General features: G+C 41.0%; 3 protein-coding genes and 1 pseudogene across 3 annotated transcripts; all 4 read left to right on the forward strand.

Annotated features, from left to right (window-relative positions):
* Positions 1 to 869: 869 nt before the first annotated feature.
* On the forward strand, positions 870 to 1570 carry LOC122729968 (spliceosome-associated protein CWC15 homolog). Its single transcript, XM_043969128.1, has one exon. The coding sequence runs from the start codon at positions 887 to 889 to the stop codon at positions 1568 to 1570; it is 684 nt and encodes a 227-aa protein (XP_043825063.1). The 5' UTR covers positions 870 to 886.
* Positions 1571 to 4545: 2975 nt separating this feature from the next.
* Positions 4546 to 5070, forward strand: LOC122729912 (RNA-binding protein 8A-like). Its single transcript, XM_043969048.1, has one exon. The coding sequence runs from the start codon at positions 4546 to 4548 to the stop codon at positions 5068 to 5070; it is 525 nt and encodes a 174-aa protein (XP_043824983.1).
* A 3919-nt stretch (positions 5071 to 8989) lies between these two features.
* LOC122727558 lies at positions 8990 to 9657 on the forward strand (annotated as a pseudogene).
* A 5621-nt stretch (positions 9658 to 15278) lies between these two features.
* Positions 15279 to 15917, forward strand: LOC122728698 (transcription initiation factor TFIID subunit 11-like). The gene has a single exon (XM_043967500.1). The coding sequence runs from the start codon at positions 15279 to 15281 to the stop codon at positions 15915 to 15917; it is 639 nt and encodes a 212-aa protein (XP_043823435.1).
* Positions 15918 to 19994: the final 4077 nt, after the last annotated feature.

Consider the following 19994-nt stretch of genomic DNA (forward strand, 5'->3'; position numbering starts at 1 on the left):
TTTCCTATTGTTGTCCATGGCTGTCTGGGAAGCCCAGCAGTATTGTACTAATTCTTCTAGTGTTTGGTTTTCAGAAAAGGGACAAGAATTCCTAGAATGATGAAAAATCCAGTTGGAACTTTTTCCATGGTGTTCTCTCCCTCAACCATTTCTCAAAGCTTGGAGATGGTTCCAGAGAACCCCCTCACCCAGAAAAGTCAGAGAGTAAGGTGTAACGTTAAGTTAATTGGGAGAGGAGAGGAGGAGGCTAAGGTGTAAAGTCAAGTCACCTTTTGTTTGGGTTTTTTTGGGGGGTTTTTTTGTTTTTTTTTAAGAGCAATGAGGGTTAAGTGACTTGCCCAGGGTCACACAGCTAGTTAAGTGTCAAGTGTCTGAGGCTGGATTTGAACTCAGGTCCTCCTGAATCAAAGGCCAGTGCTTTATCCACTGTGCCACCTAGCTGCCCCCTCAAGTCACCTTTTAAAAGTCCATTAGGAAGAAGGAAAGGATCTTTGGGTAAGAGTTTCAGCCCAGACCATCTCATCTAGGTGGAATTCTTACAGGACCCCACCATTGTTCTACTTAAGTAGGACTGGGTGAAGAATAGATTCTTTTGTATAAACTGCTGGAGCCAGAAGGAACTGGGAGTGCTAAGGAACAACGTTCCATTCCCCTAGCTCCTCTTTAGAAAAAGCTACCTCTCATTATAATATTCATTCTTTGATTAACCAGACAGATTTTTCACCCATCAGGGACCTCCCCCTTTTCCCAAAGGTATTTAAGCAGAGAACTCCATTAGGGGTCTTGGTCTTGTTCTGGCTTGGAGAGTTGTGGAAAGGGTGGCAGGGTACTGGTGCTGGCAAAACATCAGAGGGCTGTTGGAGCCTAACTCTCCTGAATATTGAAGATGACAACAGCAGTCAGGCCTACACTTGAACCTGCAAGAGGTGGAAGAGGAAAAGGGGAAGGTGATTTGAGTCAGCTTTCCAAGCAATATTCAAGCAGAGACCTACCTTCTCACACAAAGATTAAATACAGACAAACTACTCAGGATGCTCCTGAAGAACTTCATAACCGTGATTTCAAGCAAGAACTAGAAGACAGAGAGAGAATTGCTGCAAGAGAAAAAAACAGAAATCGTCCAACTAGAGAGCGCACAACTTCATCTTCTGTGTCTAAGAAGCCTCCGCTCGATCAGATTCCTGCAGCCAACCTTGATGCCGATGACCCCCTAACAGATGAAGATGATGTTGAGGAAGAAAGTGAGGATGATGACACAGCAGCTCTACTGGCAGAACTTGAAAAAATGAGAAAACAAAGAGCAGAAGAGCAAGCCAGGAAGGAACAAGAACAAAAGGCTGAAGAAGAGAGAATTCGGATGGAAAATATCCTCAGTGGAAACCCTCTCCTTAAGCTCACTGGTCCCTCTCAGCCTCAGGCCAACTTCAAAGTAAAGAGAAGGTGGGATGAGGATGTTGTCTTTAAGAACTGTGCCAAAGGAGTCCAGGAGCTGAAAAGGGACCAAAGATTTGTAAATGATACCCTTCGATCAGAATTTCACAAAAAGTTCATGGAGAAATATATCAAGTAGTACCATTTTCTGTGCTTAATTATTTAAAAAGGGCCTCATTCAAACTTTGAGGGTCATTCTAGCCTTAGTTTGGTCAGGATTTTCTTCCCATGCTTATATGGTTTATAGATTTCCTGCATTTAAAATTCTAAAGCATTTTTTGGTGAATAATACTTAATTTGATAATGACATCTCTGAGAAAATATATCTTGAGTCATAAAGCCAATTCACATTTTTTTGCTGCCATCATCATCCTCAGTTGTTGAGTCCACATGAGCCTTGGATTATGGGAACTTGCCATTTGAGACATTAATTGCCTTCACTCTGTGTTATCAGATCAGAATAGCCAAGATGCCATCCATTCATGAGGGGAATACATGTAAGAGCAGGCATTGAACTGTCACAGGATGGTGACATGCAGGAAGTCCAGGTATTATACTGCCTTGGGAAAGGCTGAGAGAATAGCCATTGGCAATATCTGAGGTTGGATTCTCTTGGTTTAAATTCGCCTCCCACATAGCACCTGGATGGCCAGGCTATGCCATCTCATTCTATGCATGGCTGCAATTCCCCCTTCTATATGCCTGATGCCATGGAAGTCTCGATCCCATGCATCTGATTAAGCCTGACTCAGTTTCCCCTCCACATATTGCACTGGGTCTCTGCAGAAACACAAAGTTTGGCAATGCTTATTTCCTTTACTTCTCTGTTCTTTTATGGTAACCCCATAATTATATCAGGTGTCACAATAAACACAATGTTTAATATGGCCTTGGCATCTGTTACCAGTTATGTTAGATTCTTTACTTTCTTGTAATGGCATGAGGATAATTAGGCACAGGATGGCAAAAAGTGATGAAAGATAAAAATTATTTTCTTAATGAATATCACAATTGTCTTAGCCTTGTATTAAAGAAGGGTATGGCAGTGTAACTTATGGACTCTCTTGCAAGTAACTTGAGACATCCACTTTTGTTAGAAGTTATTACAATTAAAATGAATCTGACAACTTTTCTGTTACATCTTCTCAATTTATTCTCCACGGGGGGGGGGGGGGGGTGGGGGGGGGGTTACAGTAATACTAAGTTTAAAAAATTTTTCAATTTTTCTCTTTATTACATGTTTCATGTGTAACAACTGGGCAATACATAATCGGAATACCACTAATAAAAAGATTCTGAATCTCCTTAGACATGTTTTTGAGAATTCTCATTGTTTGATTTGGTTATTGGCGAAGCTATTTAAAGTTGTGTTAAGATCAATTTTGTAGGAAATTTTCTAGCTGAGGAGATTTTCTAGCTGATCAGCAGCAAACACACACGAAAGACAAACACTACAACCACACCTGAGACCATGCCCAGAATCCAGAGCCAGAATCCAGAGCTATACACAGATGACATCCCAATAACCATCTGAGATAAGACTTTCAAAGACTTAAACGGACCTTTGTCTGTTTCCCTTTTCCCATTGCATGCACTATTTGTAATATTCACCTTCTAAAGGGGACTGCCCCCTTTAGTTTTTGTCAATTCATAGGTCAATTTCTTTTCTCTATTTTCATTCTCTTTACAATTGTTAGTCATCATGGAACACTTTGTAAAACAGTTTCCTTAAATGAAGTAATAACATTAAAGATACTTATAAAGCACAGTGGGGTTTCTGAGAAAATAATGGGGTTTAGAATGCCCAAAGACCCCAGCTCCAGGGAATTGGATTGACTGACTTCACTGATTAACTCACTTCATGTTAATTCAATTAAAACCATACCTGCCTGGCTCTCAAGAGGGTGTGAACTCTGACCTCAACAGGGGATCACCCTCAAGGTCAGTGACCCAATGGATTTGGGTGATGATAGCCAATTAGCTTGAAGCAGTGTGTAAGAACAGCCTATCCTCCAGACACAGAGAAATCTTCCACTCCCAGTTTGTCTCAACAGGCTCCTTTGCTTATGGAGGACATGGAGGAAGAATTAGGCCAGGCTGGAGCTCTAGGCTAGATAGGCCTTTTCTTCAAAAAAACAAAAAAAAACAAACAAAAAAAAAACACCTGGGTCAGAAACTTAACTAACACTTTGTATGCTTTAAAAAATGCTTAATGCCCCCAAACTGGTGGGAGAGCTTCTAATTTATAAGTAACAAATATATTAAGAACCCCAGCTAATTTTCCCCAAACTTAGGAAAGGAAAAAGGTGACCACACATTAAATTTTAGATGTCACACATCCCAGATCTGGGATCTACTTGGCTGAAGCCCTCTACAGACAGTTCTCACTTCATATAAATTCATACTATAAAAAGTCAACTTTACATAAAGAATTCTGAAACATACTGCACATTTGTTACTTTAGTGTACAGTATTGTGCATACTTTATCATTAACTTTACCCCATAATTCTGTTTATAGTCATGGTACAGTGTTTAATGGCTCTACTATAGTACATTTCATGACTTGTATAAAGGTTTTATTTTGTATATGACAATGTTGTATATAGTGGGTCATGAGAAAAATAATCAATTTTATATATGGGACCAAAAAGACCCTCTTGTTGCCTTCTCATTCAAAACCCCATCTCTCAGGGCAGCTAGGTGGCACAGTGGATAAAGCACCAGCCCTGGATTCAGGAGGACCCGAGTTCAAATCTTACCTCAGATGCTTGACACTTACTAGCTGTGTGACCCTGGGCAAATCACTTAACCCTCATTGCCTGCTCCCCCCCCCCCCACCAACAAACAAAAAATGTCTCCCAATGACATTTCTGACCTTCCTCCCCCAACCCCCAGAAAAATCAATCCACCCAGACCATCTGGTCTAGGTGAGAACTCTTACATGACCTCATCTCATCTAGGTGAGAATTCTTACATGACCCCACCATTGTTCAACTTAAATAGGACTGGGTGGAGACTAGATTCTTTTGTATAAGTGCTAACTTGATCAAAGTTATATTCCCCTGGTTCCTCATTATAAAAAGGTGCCTGGAGGAGCCCCTGAGCTGTTCAAGATGGCACACATACTGGACCTTCATGAGGCTGGAGGCGAAGACTTCACCATGGACGAGGATGGGGACCAGAGTATTCACAAACTGAAGGAGAAGGCCAAGAAACACAAGGGTCGCGGCTTGGGCTCAAAGGAAGGGTCCCGGGCCCGAATGCGAGAGGACTATGACAGCCTGGAGCAGGATGGAGATGACCCCGGGCCGCAGCGCTCTGTGGAGGGATGGATTCTCTTTGTGACCGGGGTCCATGAGGAGGCCACAGAAGAAGACATACACGACAAGCTTGCAGAGTATGGGGAAATCAAGAGTCTCCATCTCAACCTGGACCGGCGCACAGGGTACCTCAAAGGATATACACTAGTAGAATATGAAACATACAGGGAGGCTCAGGCTGCAATGGAAGGGCTCAATGGCCAGGATTTGATGGGACAGCCCATAAGTGTGGACTGGTGTTTTGTTCGGGGGCCACCCAAAGGTAAAAGGGGAGGTGGTCGAAGACGGAGCAGGAGTCCGGACTGGAGAGGTCGCTGACAACACTGCTCCAATGTCATCCTCTCCAGAGGATCAGTTTGCCTTGGAGGGAAGGGGCTGGGATGGGACTGGGATTTCATATCTCCTGTCTCTTAACTGTTTATTCACAATGCAAAAGAAACATGGATAGTTTTCTTTTCTAAAAAAAATAAAAAGAAAGAAAGAAAGAAGGAAAGAAAAAAAAAGCTACCTCCCTTTGTGAGAGCCTCACTGGGAGGGAGCAAGGAAGATGGCTGCTAAAACAAACATTTTGTCCTTGCTGGCGGTTTACAAGGAAGATTCAGAGCCTGAATCAGACAGTGAGGCTGGAGCGGAAGTGGCTGGGAGTGTGACAGCAGCAGAGGTAAAGGATGGCTTAGTGTCTGAAGCCTATGGAGATGATGATTTTTCAGGACTTGAGGGAGATCATGATGGATGGAAGAAGGGGAGGAGGAAAACAGAGAATCAGAAGATGATGATTCAGAGACTGAAAAGCATGAGGCTGATGACCTAAAGCAGGTTTCAGAACTGGAAAAGAGGGATACCCCAGAGCTGGCTGACTCCTTCTCTGAGACAGTCAGGAATATGTCTCCTGATGAGATTAAAATCCCCCCAGAGCCACCTGGCTTCTCTGACCCCATCTTTGGCTAAAATTGGAAGACCTGAGTCAGGCTGCAGCCAGCTCAGCTGCCTCCCATGAGAGCACGGTGCTCCACCCACTGGCTGTAGCTCACATTATCACCACGTGCAGATTCCTGGATGGGCTTGGCCAAATTATCATGATCCCAATTCTGCTTCTGGAAGTGTGGCCCTGGCAGCAGGGGACCAGTCCCCACCAAAAGGGCAGACGGAAGAGCAAGTGAGATGGAGAAAACTGAAAATGGGACCCCAGTCTACAGATACAAGCCTTAGAGGTAGTGATAATGAAGATACAGGGGCACTTTTAACCCTTTACATGGACCCTGTAGGTTGAGGTTTGTTGAATTTCTCTTCCAAGTTTCAGGGCAATCAACTACTAGTAGTGTTCCCTGAATATATGCATATTAATAAAATGTCTTCAACTTAGCAGTTTTGAAATTTTCATTCGATTCGTTAACTAATAAAAAACTCAAAATTTGTTAATTGTTGTCAGTTGACCATGTCAGGGTGCAAGTGAACTGGACTAAATCTATTTTTCTGACAAATCCTTGCATGTATACTGCTGTTTGACTTTGATGTTGATGATCTTAGGAAAATTAAAAATTAATTTTGGAATATTGATGTTAGCGTATGAATGTAAGGTTCTAAAATAATAAGAAACTTAAAATATTTTTTTCTGTAAAGAACATTTTTGAGGTTCTAGGGACCAGTTCTGAAATTGAGTAATTCCATTTCAAGAAGGAGCTCAGCTCAGAACATTTCCCTGCTCTCAGGAAGCTCATTACTGTAAAAATCTCATCCTGCAAGATCCAATCAGCCTTTGGAGTCCTTCTTATCATGGGGAACTCAAAAAAGAAAATTCCTAAGAAGTTGTTGGGAATACCTTTTTTAGGACAAAAGTATGGGATACCCATTAAGATTATACTGCCCAGGAGCCGGAAGGGTCTTTAGCTGTCAGTTTTTTCAATCAGTAAAATGAGAAACTCAAGACAGGAAGGTTGACCTACTTGAGTTCACACAGTTAAGGTCTGACTCCATATCTGGCACGCTAAGAAGACATCTAGTTCCTTCAAATGCTTTTTTGGGCCTTGGTTTCCTAACATGCAAAAGGAAGGGTGCAGGGGGCAGATAGATGGCACAGTGGATGGAGCACCGGCCCTGGATTCAGGAGTACCTGGGTTCAGATCCGGCCTCAGACACTTGACACTTGCTAGCTGTGTGGACCCTGGGCAAGTCACTTAACCCCCATTGGCCCACAAAAAAAAAAAGGAAGGGTGCAGACTACAAGAGCTTTGAATGACCTTTCAGACCCAATGAAGGACCCCAAAGAGTATTTTAAGTACTTCCCGCATAGGAGCTACCTAACAGTGTTGTACATGTGTAAAAGATAGCCAGTCCTGCCCATGGGAAAGCAGAACTCTTGCCTTCAGCTTCCCCACCCCCAACCCAGATTCTCAGAAACCTAGTATGTGTCTTTAAATACAAGTCAAGCTTAGATCAGGTTGGGGACTCTGCTCTTCACCTTTTCCTTTTGGACAACTTTTTTGGTCACAACCACAGATGTCAGTGGGATCCCAGACACCCTTTGTTGCACATGCGAAGCCAAACCACTAGAAACATAAGACAGTGGTCAGGTTAAAAATCTACTCAAGATCCTTAAAATATAAGTGAGAAAATAAAATCACAAAGGTCAAACAGAAAAAAAAAAAAGACAAAGTATATATCCTAAGAAAACCAAAAACAGCCACCATCTGACATGTTTCTTTATAACCAACTCCTCCATTCTTATCTTTTTTGCATGCTAATTATATTCAGTCAGAGACCTTCTTGCCTCCTACTCCCCGTTTCCACCTACGTCCTGTGTAGTCCTCAATTTTTAACACACTGGAGAATCACAACAAACTATAATGCTCTGTAAGATATCCATTTAAACTGACATGTAGAGCAGTGTAAGAAAATCTCTTCCTGAAGATTAAAAATCTCTATCAAGTCTAGAGATCCATTTCCAGGATCACTACAAGGTGTGAACTCCAACTTGGCATGTTTTTGTTCTGAATATTATTTTCTTCTTATTTCTCCCAATGATCCAAGTTGTCTTCATACCTTTATGGTCCGTTGTCCTATGACCACTCTATATAGCACATTGAGGTAACACCACCTGTTGTCAGTCCCAGACAATACAGGATGGTATAAGGAAAGAAGTGAGACAGAAAAGTGAGGATAAGTTAGAAACCTCAAGAGTTTGACTTAATGAAAAGCCATAAAAGTCAGGGAATAAGAGATTAATTACACATATGGCCAAGAAAATGTAAGGTACCAACATTAATGCTGATGAGGATTCTGCCTCCATCACCCTGAACTGGTGACTATCATGAGCATACTACCAAAAGGATGATTGATGTAGTATTTCTCACATTTGACTAGTCATAACAGTGTACATAGAGCAAAACTCATCACATTTAAAATGTCTACACAGAATTTTAGGACAAAGAAATTGGTGGGAGAACTCATCAGAACATGCTCCTGACAGAGATACTACTATAGAATGAATCAGTTACAGGGTTTTAAAGGACAGAGATCATGTTAAGTACATAGATCCAGAAAACAAATCTGATGATACCAAGAAGAGGAGAGGAGAAAGAAGAAATTCTTTTTTTTTCTGAAAATGACAGAGAAAAACACCTAAACATACAGTGAGAAACAGAGGAGGAAAGATCAAAGTTAAGAGAAAAGAACAGAAATAATCCACACCCCAAAGATGAGGAAGATCCAGGTTGGAATGGGGCAGAAAAGAAATCTGATGAACACAGCAGATGTTCCAAGCAGTTGTGAGAGTCAAGGAGGAATCATGACCCACAAAGACAACACTCTCCAACAATGCAAAAAGAATTCTGGAATGCCTTATATTCAGTCTAACCGGATTTTTTTTTACATTTATTGCTGGATTTTATTTCAATAAATAACTTTTGTATAAAGTACTGGTTCGTATTATACATTTTAAAGATGTTTTCAGTGAAAGTTGTTTTATAATCAGTTCTCCCTGCCCCCCTCCACAAAAAAATCCTTTCCCCACTTCGTTACTTATTTGACGAGAATGTTTTCACTTATGAGAAGAACATAACGCTTGCTTATATTTTGTGAATAAAATTGTCAAACTTTCATGGAAAAAACCTGCTTTACATAAAGGTCTGCAGAGCAAACTCTTCAGGTCCAGGGAGGAGAGATGTTGGAAGACGCCTGAATAAAGGTGGGGGCATAATATCAGAGGGCTGTGGGACCCTAACTGTCCTGAATATTGAAGATGAGAATAGCAGCCAGGCTGACATTTGAACCCGCCAGAGGTGGAAGAGGAAAGGGGAAGGTGATTTGAGTCAGCTTTTCAAGCAATATTCAAGCAGAGATCTACCTTCTCACACAAAGATTAAATACAGAGAAACTACCCAAGATGCTCCTGAAGAAGTTGACAACTGTGATTTCAGGCAAGAACTAGAAGAGAGAGAGTTGCTGCAAGAGGGGAAAAAAACAGATCATCCAACTAGAGAGCATACGACTTCATCTTCTTTGTCTAGGAAACCTCAGATCAAATTCCTGCAGCCAACCTTGAAGCAGATGATCCTCTAACAGATGAGGATGAGGAAGAAGAAAATGAAAATGACACTTCGGCTCTACTGGCAGAATTAGAAAAAAAATTAAAAGAAAGAGCAGAAAGAACAAGCCAGGAAGTAACAAGAACAAAAGGCTGAAGGGAGAATTCCGATGGGAAATATCCTTAGTGGAAACCCTCTCCTTAAGCTCACTGGTCCCTCTTAGCCTCAGGCCAACTTCAAAGTAAAGAAAAGGTGGGATGCCAATGTTGTCTTTAAGAACTGGTCAAAAAGAGTAGATGAGCTGAAAAAGAACAAAGAATTTGTAAATGATACGCTTCGATCAGAATTTCACAAAAAGTTCAGGGAGAAATATATCAAGTAGTACAGTTTTGTGTGCTTAATTATTAAAAAGGGCCTCATTCAATCTTTGAGGGTCATTCTGTCTATAGTTTGGGCAGAATTTTCTTCCCATGTTTAGAATTTTAAATGCAGGAAATGTATAGGCCATATAAAGTAACTTTATTTTTGGGTCAACGATACTTTATTTGATGATGGCATCCTAGATCTGGGAATTGGTTTAACCCCTCTTAATAAGTAAGTATTGGTTGATAGTGTTGATTTGGGTACTCTTTTTGCTGCTCCTAGTAAAAAAAAGGAACCAGCTCAGGAGGGCTAAGCAAACTCCTGTGTACTTCCATAAAAGTCCTGGGATTGTAAAAGCCTCTGAACTTTCTGGAAGAGTGGCAGATATCTTGCCCCTTGATGTCATATAAATTGTTCTTATATATTATGTTTGCTATTGCTATGTTAAGAGTAAAAATTCTATTCAACAGTGTTAATATCCAAGCACATTTGTCCCTGCCTATCATTGTACTGAAGTGAGGGCAACTAAAGCTTACTATAAAAGAGCATTTCAAGAAGAAAATTGAGGATATGAATAGGCAGTTCAGATGAAGAAACCAAAGCTATCTACTGCCATATGAAAAAAATGCTCTAAATCACTACTGATGAGAGAAATGCAAATTAAAACAACTGTGAGTACCACCTCACACCTATCAGATTGGCTAATATGACCAAAAAAAGCATAATAATAAATGTTGAAGAAGCTGAGGAAAAATTGGAACACTAATGCATTGTTAATGCAGTTGTGAACTGATCCAGCCATCCTGGAGAGCAATTTGGAAGTATGCCCAAATGGCTATGTGGCTGAGCATACCCTTTGACCCAGTAATACCACCGCTAGGTCTGTACCTCAAACAGATTATAAAAAAGGGAAGGGGACCCAGATGTAGAAAAATATTTATAGCAGTTCTCTTGAAATTCCCATCAATTGGGGAATGGCTGAACAAGTTGTTATATGAATGTAATGGAATGCTATTGTGCTATAAGAAATGATGAGCAGGGGCAGCTAGGTGGCACAGTAGATAGAGCATAGCCCTGGAGTCGGGAGTACTTGAGTTCAAATCCGGCCTCAGACACTTAATACTTACTGGCTGTGTGACCCTGGGCAAGTCACTTAACTCCAATTGCCTCAAAAAGAAAAAAAAGAAAAAAGAAAAAGAAATGACGAGCAGGCAGATTTCAGAAAAACCTGGACTTAGGTAGACTGATGCTGAGTGAAGTGAAGTAGGAGAACATTGTACAACATTTTGTGATGATAACTGTGACAGACTTAGCTCTTCTCAGCAATACAATGATCTAAGACAATTCCAAAGGACTCTTGATGGAAAATGATCTCCATATCCAGAAAAAAAAAAAGAACTGTGGAATCTGTATTCAGACTGAACCACACTATTTTGATTTTTTCCTTTTTTGAGGTTTTCCCCTTTTCTTCTGATTCTTCTTTCACAACATGCCTAAAGCATAAATATGTATAAGTTATGTCAGATTGCTTTCTGTCTTTTAGAAAGGGGGGAAGGGAGAGGAAAAAAAATTGGAACTCAAAATGTTATAAAAAAAACCAAATGTTGAAAACTATCTTTACATGTATCTGGAAAATAATAATTTTTACTAAAAAATAAAAAGAAAATTGAGTTTGCCCAGCAGGTGAGCTCTCAGACCCAATTTCTGATTGGGCAAATTCATATTTGCACTGTTGACAATGAGTCTGCAACATCCCCATAGAGAAGCAGGTTAGTTGCTTACTCTCAGAACCATGGTGAGCACAAAATTTAGCACTTCTATCTAGGAGGTCACACACAAACTTTTGTGATGCACATGGGACTTGAACAGATCTTACTGATGCCAAGCTGAGCATTCTATCCTCTGTATCAATAGTTGCTAGGTTTGGGGTGGGGGTTGTTTGGTTTGGTTTTTGGGGTTTTTTGCTGACAGCAGAGTATTCTTCCCAGGTGCAGAAGATCAATATAGCAAATGATAACATTGGGAAGACTCCAAGAGCATTGTAGACTTGGGTGAACAGTTACTCTTCAATAAGTTCAGTGACTTTGGTCAAGTTCTCTTCCAATTCAAAATGTTCTGGTAGTGTCATATGCAAGTTTTTATTTTATAAATATCATGCTTACCATCAGTGAGAAGCAGTGTAGAGAGGGAGCTGGCCTCAAAGACAGGATGGCCTGGCTCCAAAGCTTGTCCCCGACACATACTGTGTGACCCCAGTCAAGTCTCAAGGCAACTCCAAAACTAAGTTGCAGGGGACAGCTAGGTGGTGGCATAGTGGATGAAGCAGGGACCCTGGATTCAGGGGGACCAGAGTTCAAATCAGGCCTCAGACATGTGACACTTATAAGCTGTGTGACCCTGAACAAGTCACTTAACCCTCATTGACCCCCCACACACAAAAAAAAGGAAAGACAGTTTCAGAAAAGGTGCTGATCTACACCTGAAAAGGGAGTTTCCCCACATGGGTGGTTCCCTATGCCAGGAAAGTCATCTAGTTTCCTCAACTATTAAATGAGGACAACAACACTCACATACCAGGGTAGTTGTTAAGAACTGAAATGATTTGTCCACAAGAGGAACAAGAAGAGTATTGGTAACCCATGTGTTGTACCAATAGAGCAGCAATATCCAAACTCTTCACCCCAAATCATGCGCTTACCTGTAAAATACTCCCTTTTATTATTTTTTTTTGTGGGGCAATGGGAGTTAAATGACTTGCCCAGGGTCACACAGCTAGTGCCAAGTGTCTGAGGATGGATTTGAACTCATGTCCTCCTGAATCCAGGGCCAGTGCTTTATCCAGTGTGCCTCCCAGCTGCCCCCCCTTTTATTATTTTTACAGGACTTGCTCACTGGTTTTATCAAGAGCAAAAAGTAACTCTTCTTAAAGTGCACTTTGTAGATGTTTCACTCTTTTTCCAATGGGTTTGAGTTAGGAGCTTTTATGTTGTAGCAGAACAATATTAACATCTTAGCTGGGTCACTTAGGGAACAAAGAGGCATACCTAAAGAGCTCACTTTGTATAGGTCATACCTATTCACAGTGTAATTTTGGCTTATAGACTAAATTAAATCTTTTTCAGGTTGTGAATGTTTAATTAACCCCTTAAACTTTGTTCTCTCCCCTCCAAGGGTTATCCCCTTTGATATCATTTAGGGCAGCCTGCTAACTGACTAAAATTACAGCACATATAACCTACTTCATTATTTGAAACAAAGTTTTTACAAAAAAATAGAAATTACTACCAACGAACTGACTAGGAAGATTAGGCTAAACCCCTGCAAGGAAGAGAACTTGCCCCTTCCCTCCCTCCTATTTATGTTGTCTTTAGTTATGTTGGCTGCTGTCTCTTCTGAGTGTGTGGGGGGGGGCAGGGGGGGGTCAAGTCCCTTCTACACAGCTCCCATTCCCATCTGAATCCAGTGTCCTTGTCACTGTCCATCTTCCTCTTGTGCCCTAAAACTGAAGTAGAAGGGTAGTTACAAAATTGGTTACTGATTTTAAGAGAAAATCTGGAACTCTATTTCTAGTGCAAGGGAGCTGCTTTAGTTACTACTTATAATACTGAAGGATCATGCTTATATACTTCATCACCCAGGCTCTCCCCAAAGCATTGTTTATTCTCTAACTGGGACTTTTTAAAATTTTTATGCCTGAGCACATGCTTCTTTGTTCACCACATTGGGGTTCTCAAAAAACAAAACAAAAATACAATTTTGTTGCTGGTATACATACTGAAATCTGAAAAACTTATTTTTATGTAACATACTGAAAATGAAAATTCTGAATGGAGAAAAGTTAGGACAATTCACACAATGGATGAGCTAATGTGGAATATCAGCAGAGAACTAAATAAATGTCTTAAGAATATATAAAAATGTTTCTATTGGGGCAGCTAGTTGGCACAGTGGATAAAGCCCCAGCCCTGGATTCAGGAGGACCTGAGTTCAAATCCAGGATCAGACACTTGGCACTTACTAGCTGTGTGATCCAGGGGGTCAAGACACTTAGCCCTAATTGCCCTGAAAAAAAAATGTGTCCATATGCCAAATTATAAAATGTGATGTGATAGTAGATTCTGTGTGTTTCCTGTTGTGGTTAGAAGAGAACCTAATCATATAGTTGGCTTTCTGGGAAGCCCTGCAGTATTCTTTTAATTCTTCCTGTGTTAGAAAAAGCTCCAACTCTATTTTTCATCATTCTAGGAATTGTTGTCCCTTTTCAATGATGTCCTCTCCCTCAACCATTTCTCAAAGTTTGGAGATGTTTCCAGGGAACACCCTCACCCAGAAAAGTTAATCCTGGTGTAAGGTGTAAAGTCAAGTCAATCAAGGTGAAAGGTGTAAAGTCAAGTCACTTTAAAAAATCTCCTTCAGTCCATTAGGAAAAAGGAGAGGATCTTTGGGTAAGAGTTTCCACCCAGACCATCTCCTCTAGGTTTCCCTTACTGGGTGGAGAAGAGATTCTTTTGTATAAATTGTTGGAGGCACAATGATCTGGGAGTGCTAACAAGATCAGTTACTTCCCCTAGCTCCTCATTATAATATTCATTCTTTCATTAATCAATCAGAGTTGATTTTCACCAATCAGGGACCAGCTGCTCCCTTTTCCAAAAGTATTTAAGCAGAGACTTCCATTTGGTCTCTTGTTCTGAAAAGGAGTATTGTGGGAAGGTGGCAAAGTAAAGGTGCTGGCAAACCATTGGAGGGCTGTGGGACCCTAATTACTGAATATTGAAAAAGTTAGAAACCATGATTTCAAGTGAAAAGTAGGAGAGAGAGTTACTGCAAGAGAAAGAAAAAAACCCAGACTGTCCAACTGGAGAGCACACAACTTCATCTTCTGTGTCTAAGAAACCTTGATTGGATCAGATTCCTGCAGCCATTCTTGATGAAGATGATGCCTAACAGATGAAGATGATGAATATGAGAATTTTGAGGAAGAAAGTGAGGGTGATGACACTGCAGTTCTACTGACAGAACTAGGAAAAAAAAAACTTTTAAAAGGAAGAGCAGAAAGAACAAGCCAGAAAGAAACAAGGGGGGGGGGAGGCTGAAGGAGAGAATTTGCATAGAAAATAACCTCAGTGGAAAACCTCTCCTTAATCTCACTGGTACCTCTCAGCCTCAGGCCAACTTCAAAGTAAAGAGAAGGTGGGTGGGTGACAATGTTGTCTTTAAGAACTGCACCAGGGGGCAACTAGGTGGCACAGTGGTCAAAGCACCAGCCCTGGATTCAGGAGGACCCAAGTTCAAATTTGGCCTCAGACACTTGACACTAGCTGTGTGACTCTGGTCAAGTCATTTAACCCTCATTGCCCCCCCTCTCCCCCCCCAAAAAAATAAAAATAAAGACTAAGTTTCAGAAAAGGTGGTGACCTACACCAGGGATGTCATCGAGTCTCCTCAACTACTAAATAAGGACAACAACACTCACGTACCAGTGTAGTAGTTAAGAACTGAAATGATTTGTAAAATGCTTAGCATGCTGCAGGATAAGTAGTAGGTACACAATAATTGCTTGTTCTGCCGGCTCGGCTCCGGCGGCTTTCTCCTGGACAGGTGGAAGGGCTTCATGATTTCCTCCATTTCCGAGGGGCCATGAAGGACAAGTCCGATGAAGGGCCGCCTCTGGAGAAGGCCGGAGAGGGCTTCGAGTCAGACGAGGTCCTTGTTGCTGCTGCAGCCACCCCTGAGCCCGTCTCGGGAGCTCTCCATCCCCGCGACTCGACCCCGGAGGATAGGGACGGGGACTTCACGGAGGCTATGACCAAAGACCCTGAGCTCAAGGAAGCATCAGATTTAACAGGAACTGGAAGGGACGACTCATCATTACTTCTTCCTGCAGCCAAGAAGATGAAGATAGAAAATAAAGAGAGCAAAGAGTACATGCAAAAAGTAGCTGAAAATGAAATTCAGAAGATGCAAATCCTGGTTTCTTCCTTTTCAGAACAGCTAAACCGTTATGAAATGTACCGTCGATCAGCATTCCCTAAAGCTGCTATTAAACGGCTGATCCAGTCTATTTCTGGCACCTCAGTATCTCAGAATGTCGTCATTGCTATGTCAGGCATTTCTAAGGTATTCGTCGGGGAAGTGGTAGAAGCAGCTTTGGACATATGTGAGAAATGGGGAGAGTTGCCACCACTACAGCCTAAACACTTGCGGGAAGCTATTCGAAGGCTAGAGTCAAGGGGACAGATTCCTCACTCCAAGCATAAAAAGATCATCTTTCACTAGGTCTAGGAGCTTCCTAAGCTGTACTACTGAAAATGGAAGGAACGACTTCCACATCTCCTCCGACTGAGGCACTGTGCACTGTTGCTCAGATGTCCCAGTCCTTTAGGGAATCCATGATTCAACATCTGCCCCCAAATCTTCAAACTCAAAGTTACCTGGTAGAGCAGTGCAGCCACTTTCTGATGGTTCCTATCCATGTAGGACCTTCTGGTTCAGGTTGTGATCGGTGATAACTCTTACTTGGCTAACTGAAAAGGGGAACTGTGCTTATAATATAGACCCCCTGTACAAAGCAAGAGTGCCACTTTCAAATGGGCAAAATTCATCTAAGGATCAATCTTCTTGATTAATCTCAAGAGTAACTTATCAATGGAATATGGTAATTTTATGACAGATGTGTTGATTTCAGTGTTGTATGTTTAACTTGAAGTGTTTTTGCAATCTAAAAAAAAATAAAACATAGGAAATACTGGGGTTGCCTCAAGACTTTGATAGACCAATTAAATCCATCACTGCTACAGCTAATATTTCATTTTGGTGCCCTCTCTGAGGCAATTTTAGTCCCTGACTCATACTTTTTTTCCTGGAAGTTGTGGGGTCCAACCTTCTCAAGGTAAGTTTGGCATTTGCCTTTCATTCTTGAAATCCTCTTCCAAGAAGGGCTGCTATGAAATATGAAAACTACGTGATGCAATATCTTTGGTGCAGCTCTCCTATAAATAGCCTCAGATTCAGAGATTTAAGACATGAAATGTGTTGACCTTTAGAACCTAATCCTTAAGATATATGAATAATTTGGCTTCTCCGATCTCAGTTCATTTTAAGTCCCTTCAGTGAAAGTGAACAAGAGAAAATGGTGACAGTGAGAAGGAATCATGTCAAATTGGCCCTGTAGTCTGCAGACCCAACACCATCTCAGGACAACCCTTTCTTGATACCTCTACTTCCTCCTATTGCCCCAGCTTTCTTAGAACTCAGTCAGGAAGCCTGACTGCTCACACAGCTTGGATGATATAGGAATTTTCTATTCTATTTCTTCTGGCAAGCTGGAAGACCACCAGGCAATACCATCTGCCCTTCCACTTAAGTCCTTCAGACCCAAAGAATCTGACCTACTCCTATAACTTAAGGTCCCCAAGTCCTTGCAGCCAACATGGATGGAATACAATTTTGCATCAATTTTACAGCCAAGTCTTCCCCAATTAGAGTGTGAATTCTTAACAGCAAAGATTATCTTGATTTTTCTATTGGCATCCCTCACACTAAACACAATACTTGGCACAGAGTAAACACCTAATGTTTTTATTCATGTCTTTATATTTATATCAATTATGACCAAGCCATTTCTGCCTTAATTGAATCAGAAATCCTGGGCAGCAATGGAAGAAAAGATAATTAGCCATCAACTGGCATGTACTTCCATAACTACAGTTATCATTCAGCAGAATTCTTTGCCTAGGTCACCCAATCTAGGAAAGACATATGTTCCAGCATTGCTGACCAATGGGCTTGAAACCATACTGCTTAGTTCTCTTGCATCATGAAGAAAAATGGATCTTGACCTTTTCAAGAGAGACATCATACTTTCCAGAGCTATGGAGTGAAAAAAGAATTCCAGATGACCTGTCTTCTGAGCAGGCCTGGGTGACTACTCACCTTCCTCAAAAATCCTCACATAGGCTTATCAATTTCCTGACTTGACTTCCCAACCCTTCCATGATCTGATCCCACAACCTATTTGATTTCTTGAATTCCTCCCCTCACTCTCTCCAGACTGTCAGTAAGACAAGAATCAAGTAGAACTTGAAAGGTCAAATGTGACCACACTCCATTCCACCAAGGCCACATTGAACTGACATGAGCAGTTACTACAGACCTGCCTCATAGTCCCCATTTCTCACTCTCATTTCAGTGGCATGGATTTTACTTGTTGCTGTTGAAGGACCACAATGACCATTTAGTTCCTAATCAAAAGAGAGTAGTAGAAAGACAGACCCACCCACTCTTAAAGGTGAAGGCCAGAACCTATATAATCATGTGGAGGGACCCCTTCCTCCATATCAATAGCACTTTGTCCCCTGGTCTTGAGAGCAAGACCTGGTAGAGGTTGCATTACTTATAGCTATACCTCTACAAGGTATCCAAAAAGGTGTGCACACAAAATTAATACTGATAATAACAATAGCTAACATATGATCTTCACAGCACCTATATAAAGTAGATGCTATTTTCATCTCCATTTTGCAAATAAGGAAACAGATTAATTGACTTTCCCAGAGTCCCACAACTACTAAGTGTTGGAGGCTGGATTAGGATTTAGGTGTATTTTACTCCAGGCCTGATGTTCTACCCACTGTGCCTGTCCACCCTGACATAAATGATCCCGTGCCTGCCCAGAAGTGAGATGCTAGAAGAATCTCCTAGTCAAATTGTATGTCACCATGTTACAGCCATTCTTTCAACTATTTCTCTATTTAGCAAGCCTTCAGCAGGATGCAACAAATTCATGAGGTCTCATTTTCCATAAGCCAATCCCATCTATTAACCCAGGACACAAACCAGAACAAAGATGTCCTGGCAGACAAATCTAAACAGGAGAAGACAAACCCTGGCATATTCAGAATGTCTAGGGAGCACTGGAGTTGTCAGCTTAAAAAAAAAAAAAAAGAAAAGAGAAAAGCTATAGTCGATAATTTTATGAGAAAACAGAAGTGTGTCCTAATCTAGTTGAAGTAGATTTGAACTTGTTTTGGGGGAAGGGGTGGGGGAAGCTAATGTCAAATGCACACTGTTGGTGGACTTTGCATTTAATCCTGAGGATTTGTAATCCTGTCAGTATTTCCTCATGGTACAAAGATTTTCTCCTAATACACATTTTATTGTGTTTCTAGAAACACTGATTTTAGAATTTTGTAGATCTTGTAAAATGTAGGAACAGCAAAAGCAGTCTTTTTCCTTTTTTGGGGGGGGGAGGGGGATTTCATGAGGCCCTTGTCAACAAGGAGAAGAAACTTTGACTGCAGTGAGCCCAAATACAATTCTCACTGACACTTTAGTCCATTATCACTTCTTAGTTTTCTTCTGGCCCAAACAGCTATAAACTAAAGAAATCTCTTCTCCCCCATTCCATAGCTAATTCATTACACAGATCTCTAGAATCTAAAAACTTTCTTAGTACGTGGGTTCCTAGAATCCAACCATCTTATCTTAGGATAGCCCAAGACTAAACTTTCCAAGGTATTGATACAAACATTTTTAAAGTCTGACCAAACAATAATTCAAAAGTTTTTGGTCCACCCTAAGGTGTCATGCTGGCACGAATTCAAGGGAAGAGAGAATTTGGTTAAACAAACTATCAACAGTATTTGAAACTTTGCCTTTAATTATTGTCCCTGGAATAGCTGACTTTTTTGGGCAGCAGCCAGGACTACTTGAAGAAGATAGAGTAGCTTTACTTAATGGAAAAATATACCAGGATATATGCCAGGCCCATTACAAGTTGGATTCTTACCCATGTTATGCAGCTAGATTTCATCTTGTGCTACAATAAAGCAATATGGCTCTGGTCTTTTCTATCTTATTGCTTTGAGGCTTTAACTTAAGGCATTGTCATCTCAAACTACCCGTTTTCAAATCAGTGCTTTAGTTTCCTAAGAGCAGTCTTCAGAGGCCTTTCTTGATCCCCTTCCTATCAACATGCCCTTGTTTATACCATAGTCCTATAGATTGCCATAAAGCTTACATTCATTTCTAGGTGATCTATATTTTTTCTGGATGTTCAGTATTCTGGTCAAGTGAAAATTTAAGAAAAATTTTCTAAGTAAAATTAAAGCTTCAGGATGTGTCAAGATAATGGAATGTGGTAGATAAGGGGATTTAGCAGATACTCCAAGGCCCACCTGGAGATTAATCTAAACTAATTGAATTAAAAGTGAGAGTGACTGGCTGCTGACTAACTTACCTCCAGTTAACTAGATTGTAAGCACATCTGGCTGGTCCTTAAGAAGCTATTGTTCTCAGAAGCTAAAAACTTTGAACTTTACATCGAGCCCACCTTTGGGTCCAGTGAACCAATGA

The sequence above is a fragment of the Dromiciops gliroides genome, chromosome 5 (assembly GCF_019393635.1).
Source record: "Dromiciops gliroides isolate mDroGli1 chromosome 5, mDroGli1.pri, whole genome shotgun sequence".
Lineage (NCBI taxonomy): Eukaryota > Metazoa > Chordata > Mammalia > Microbiotheria > Microbiotheriidae > Dromiciops > Dromiciops gliroides.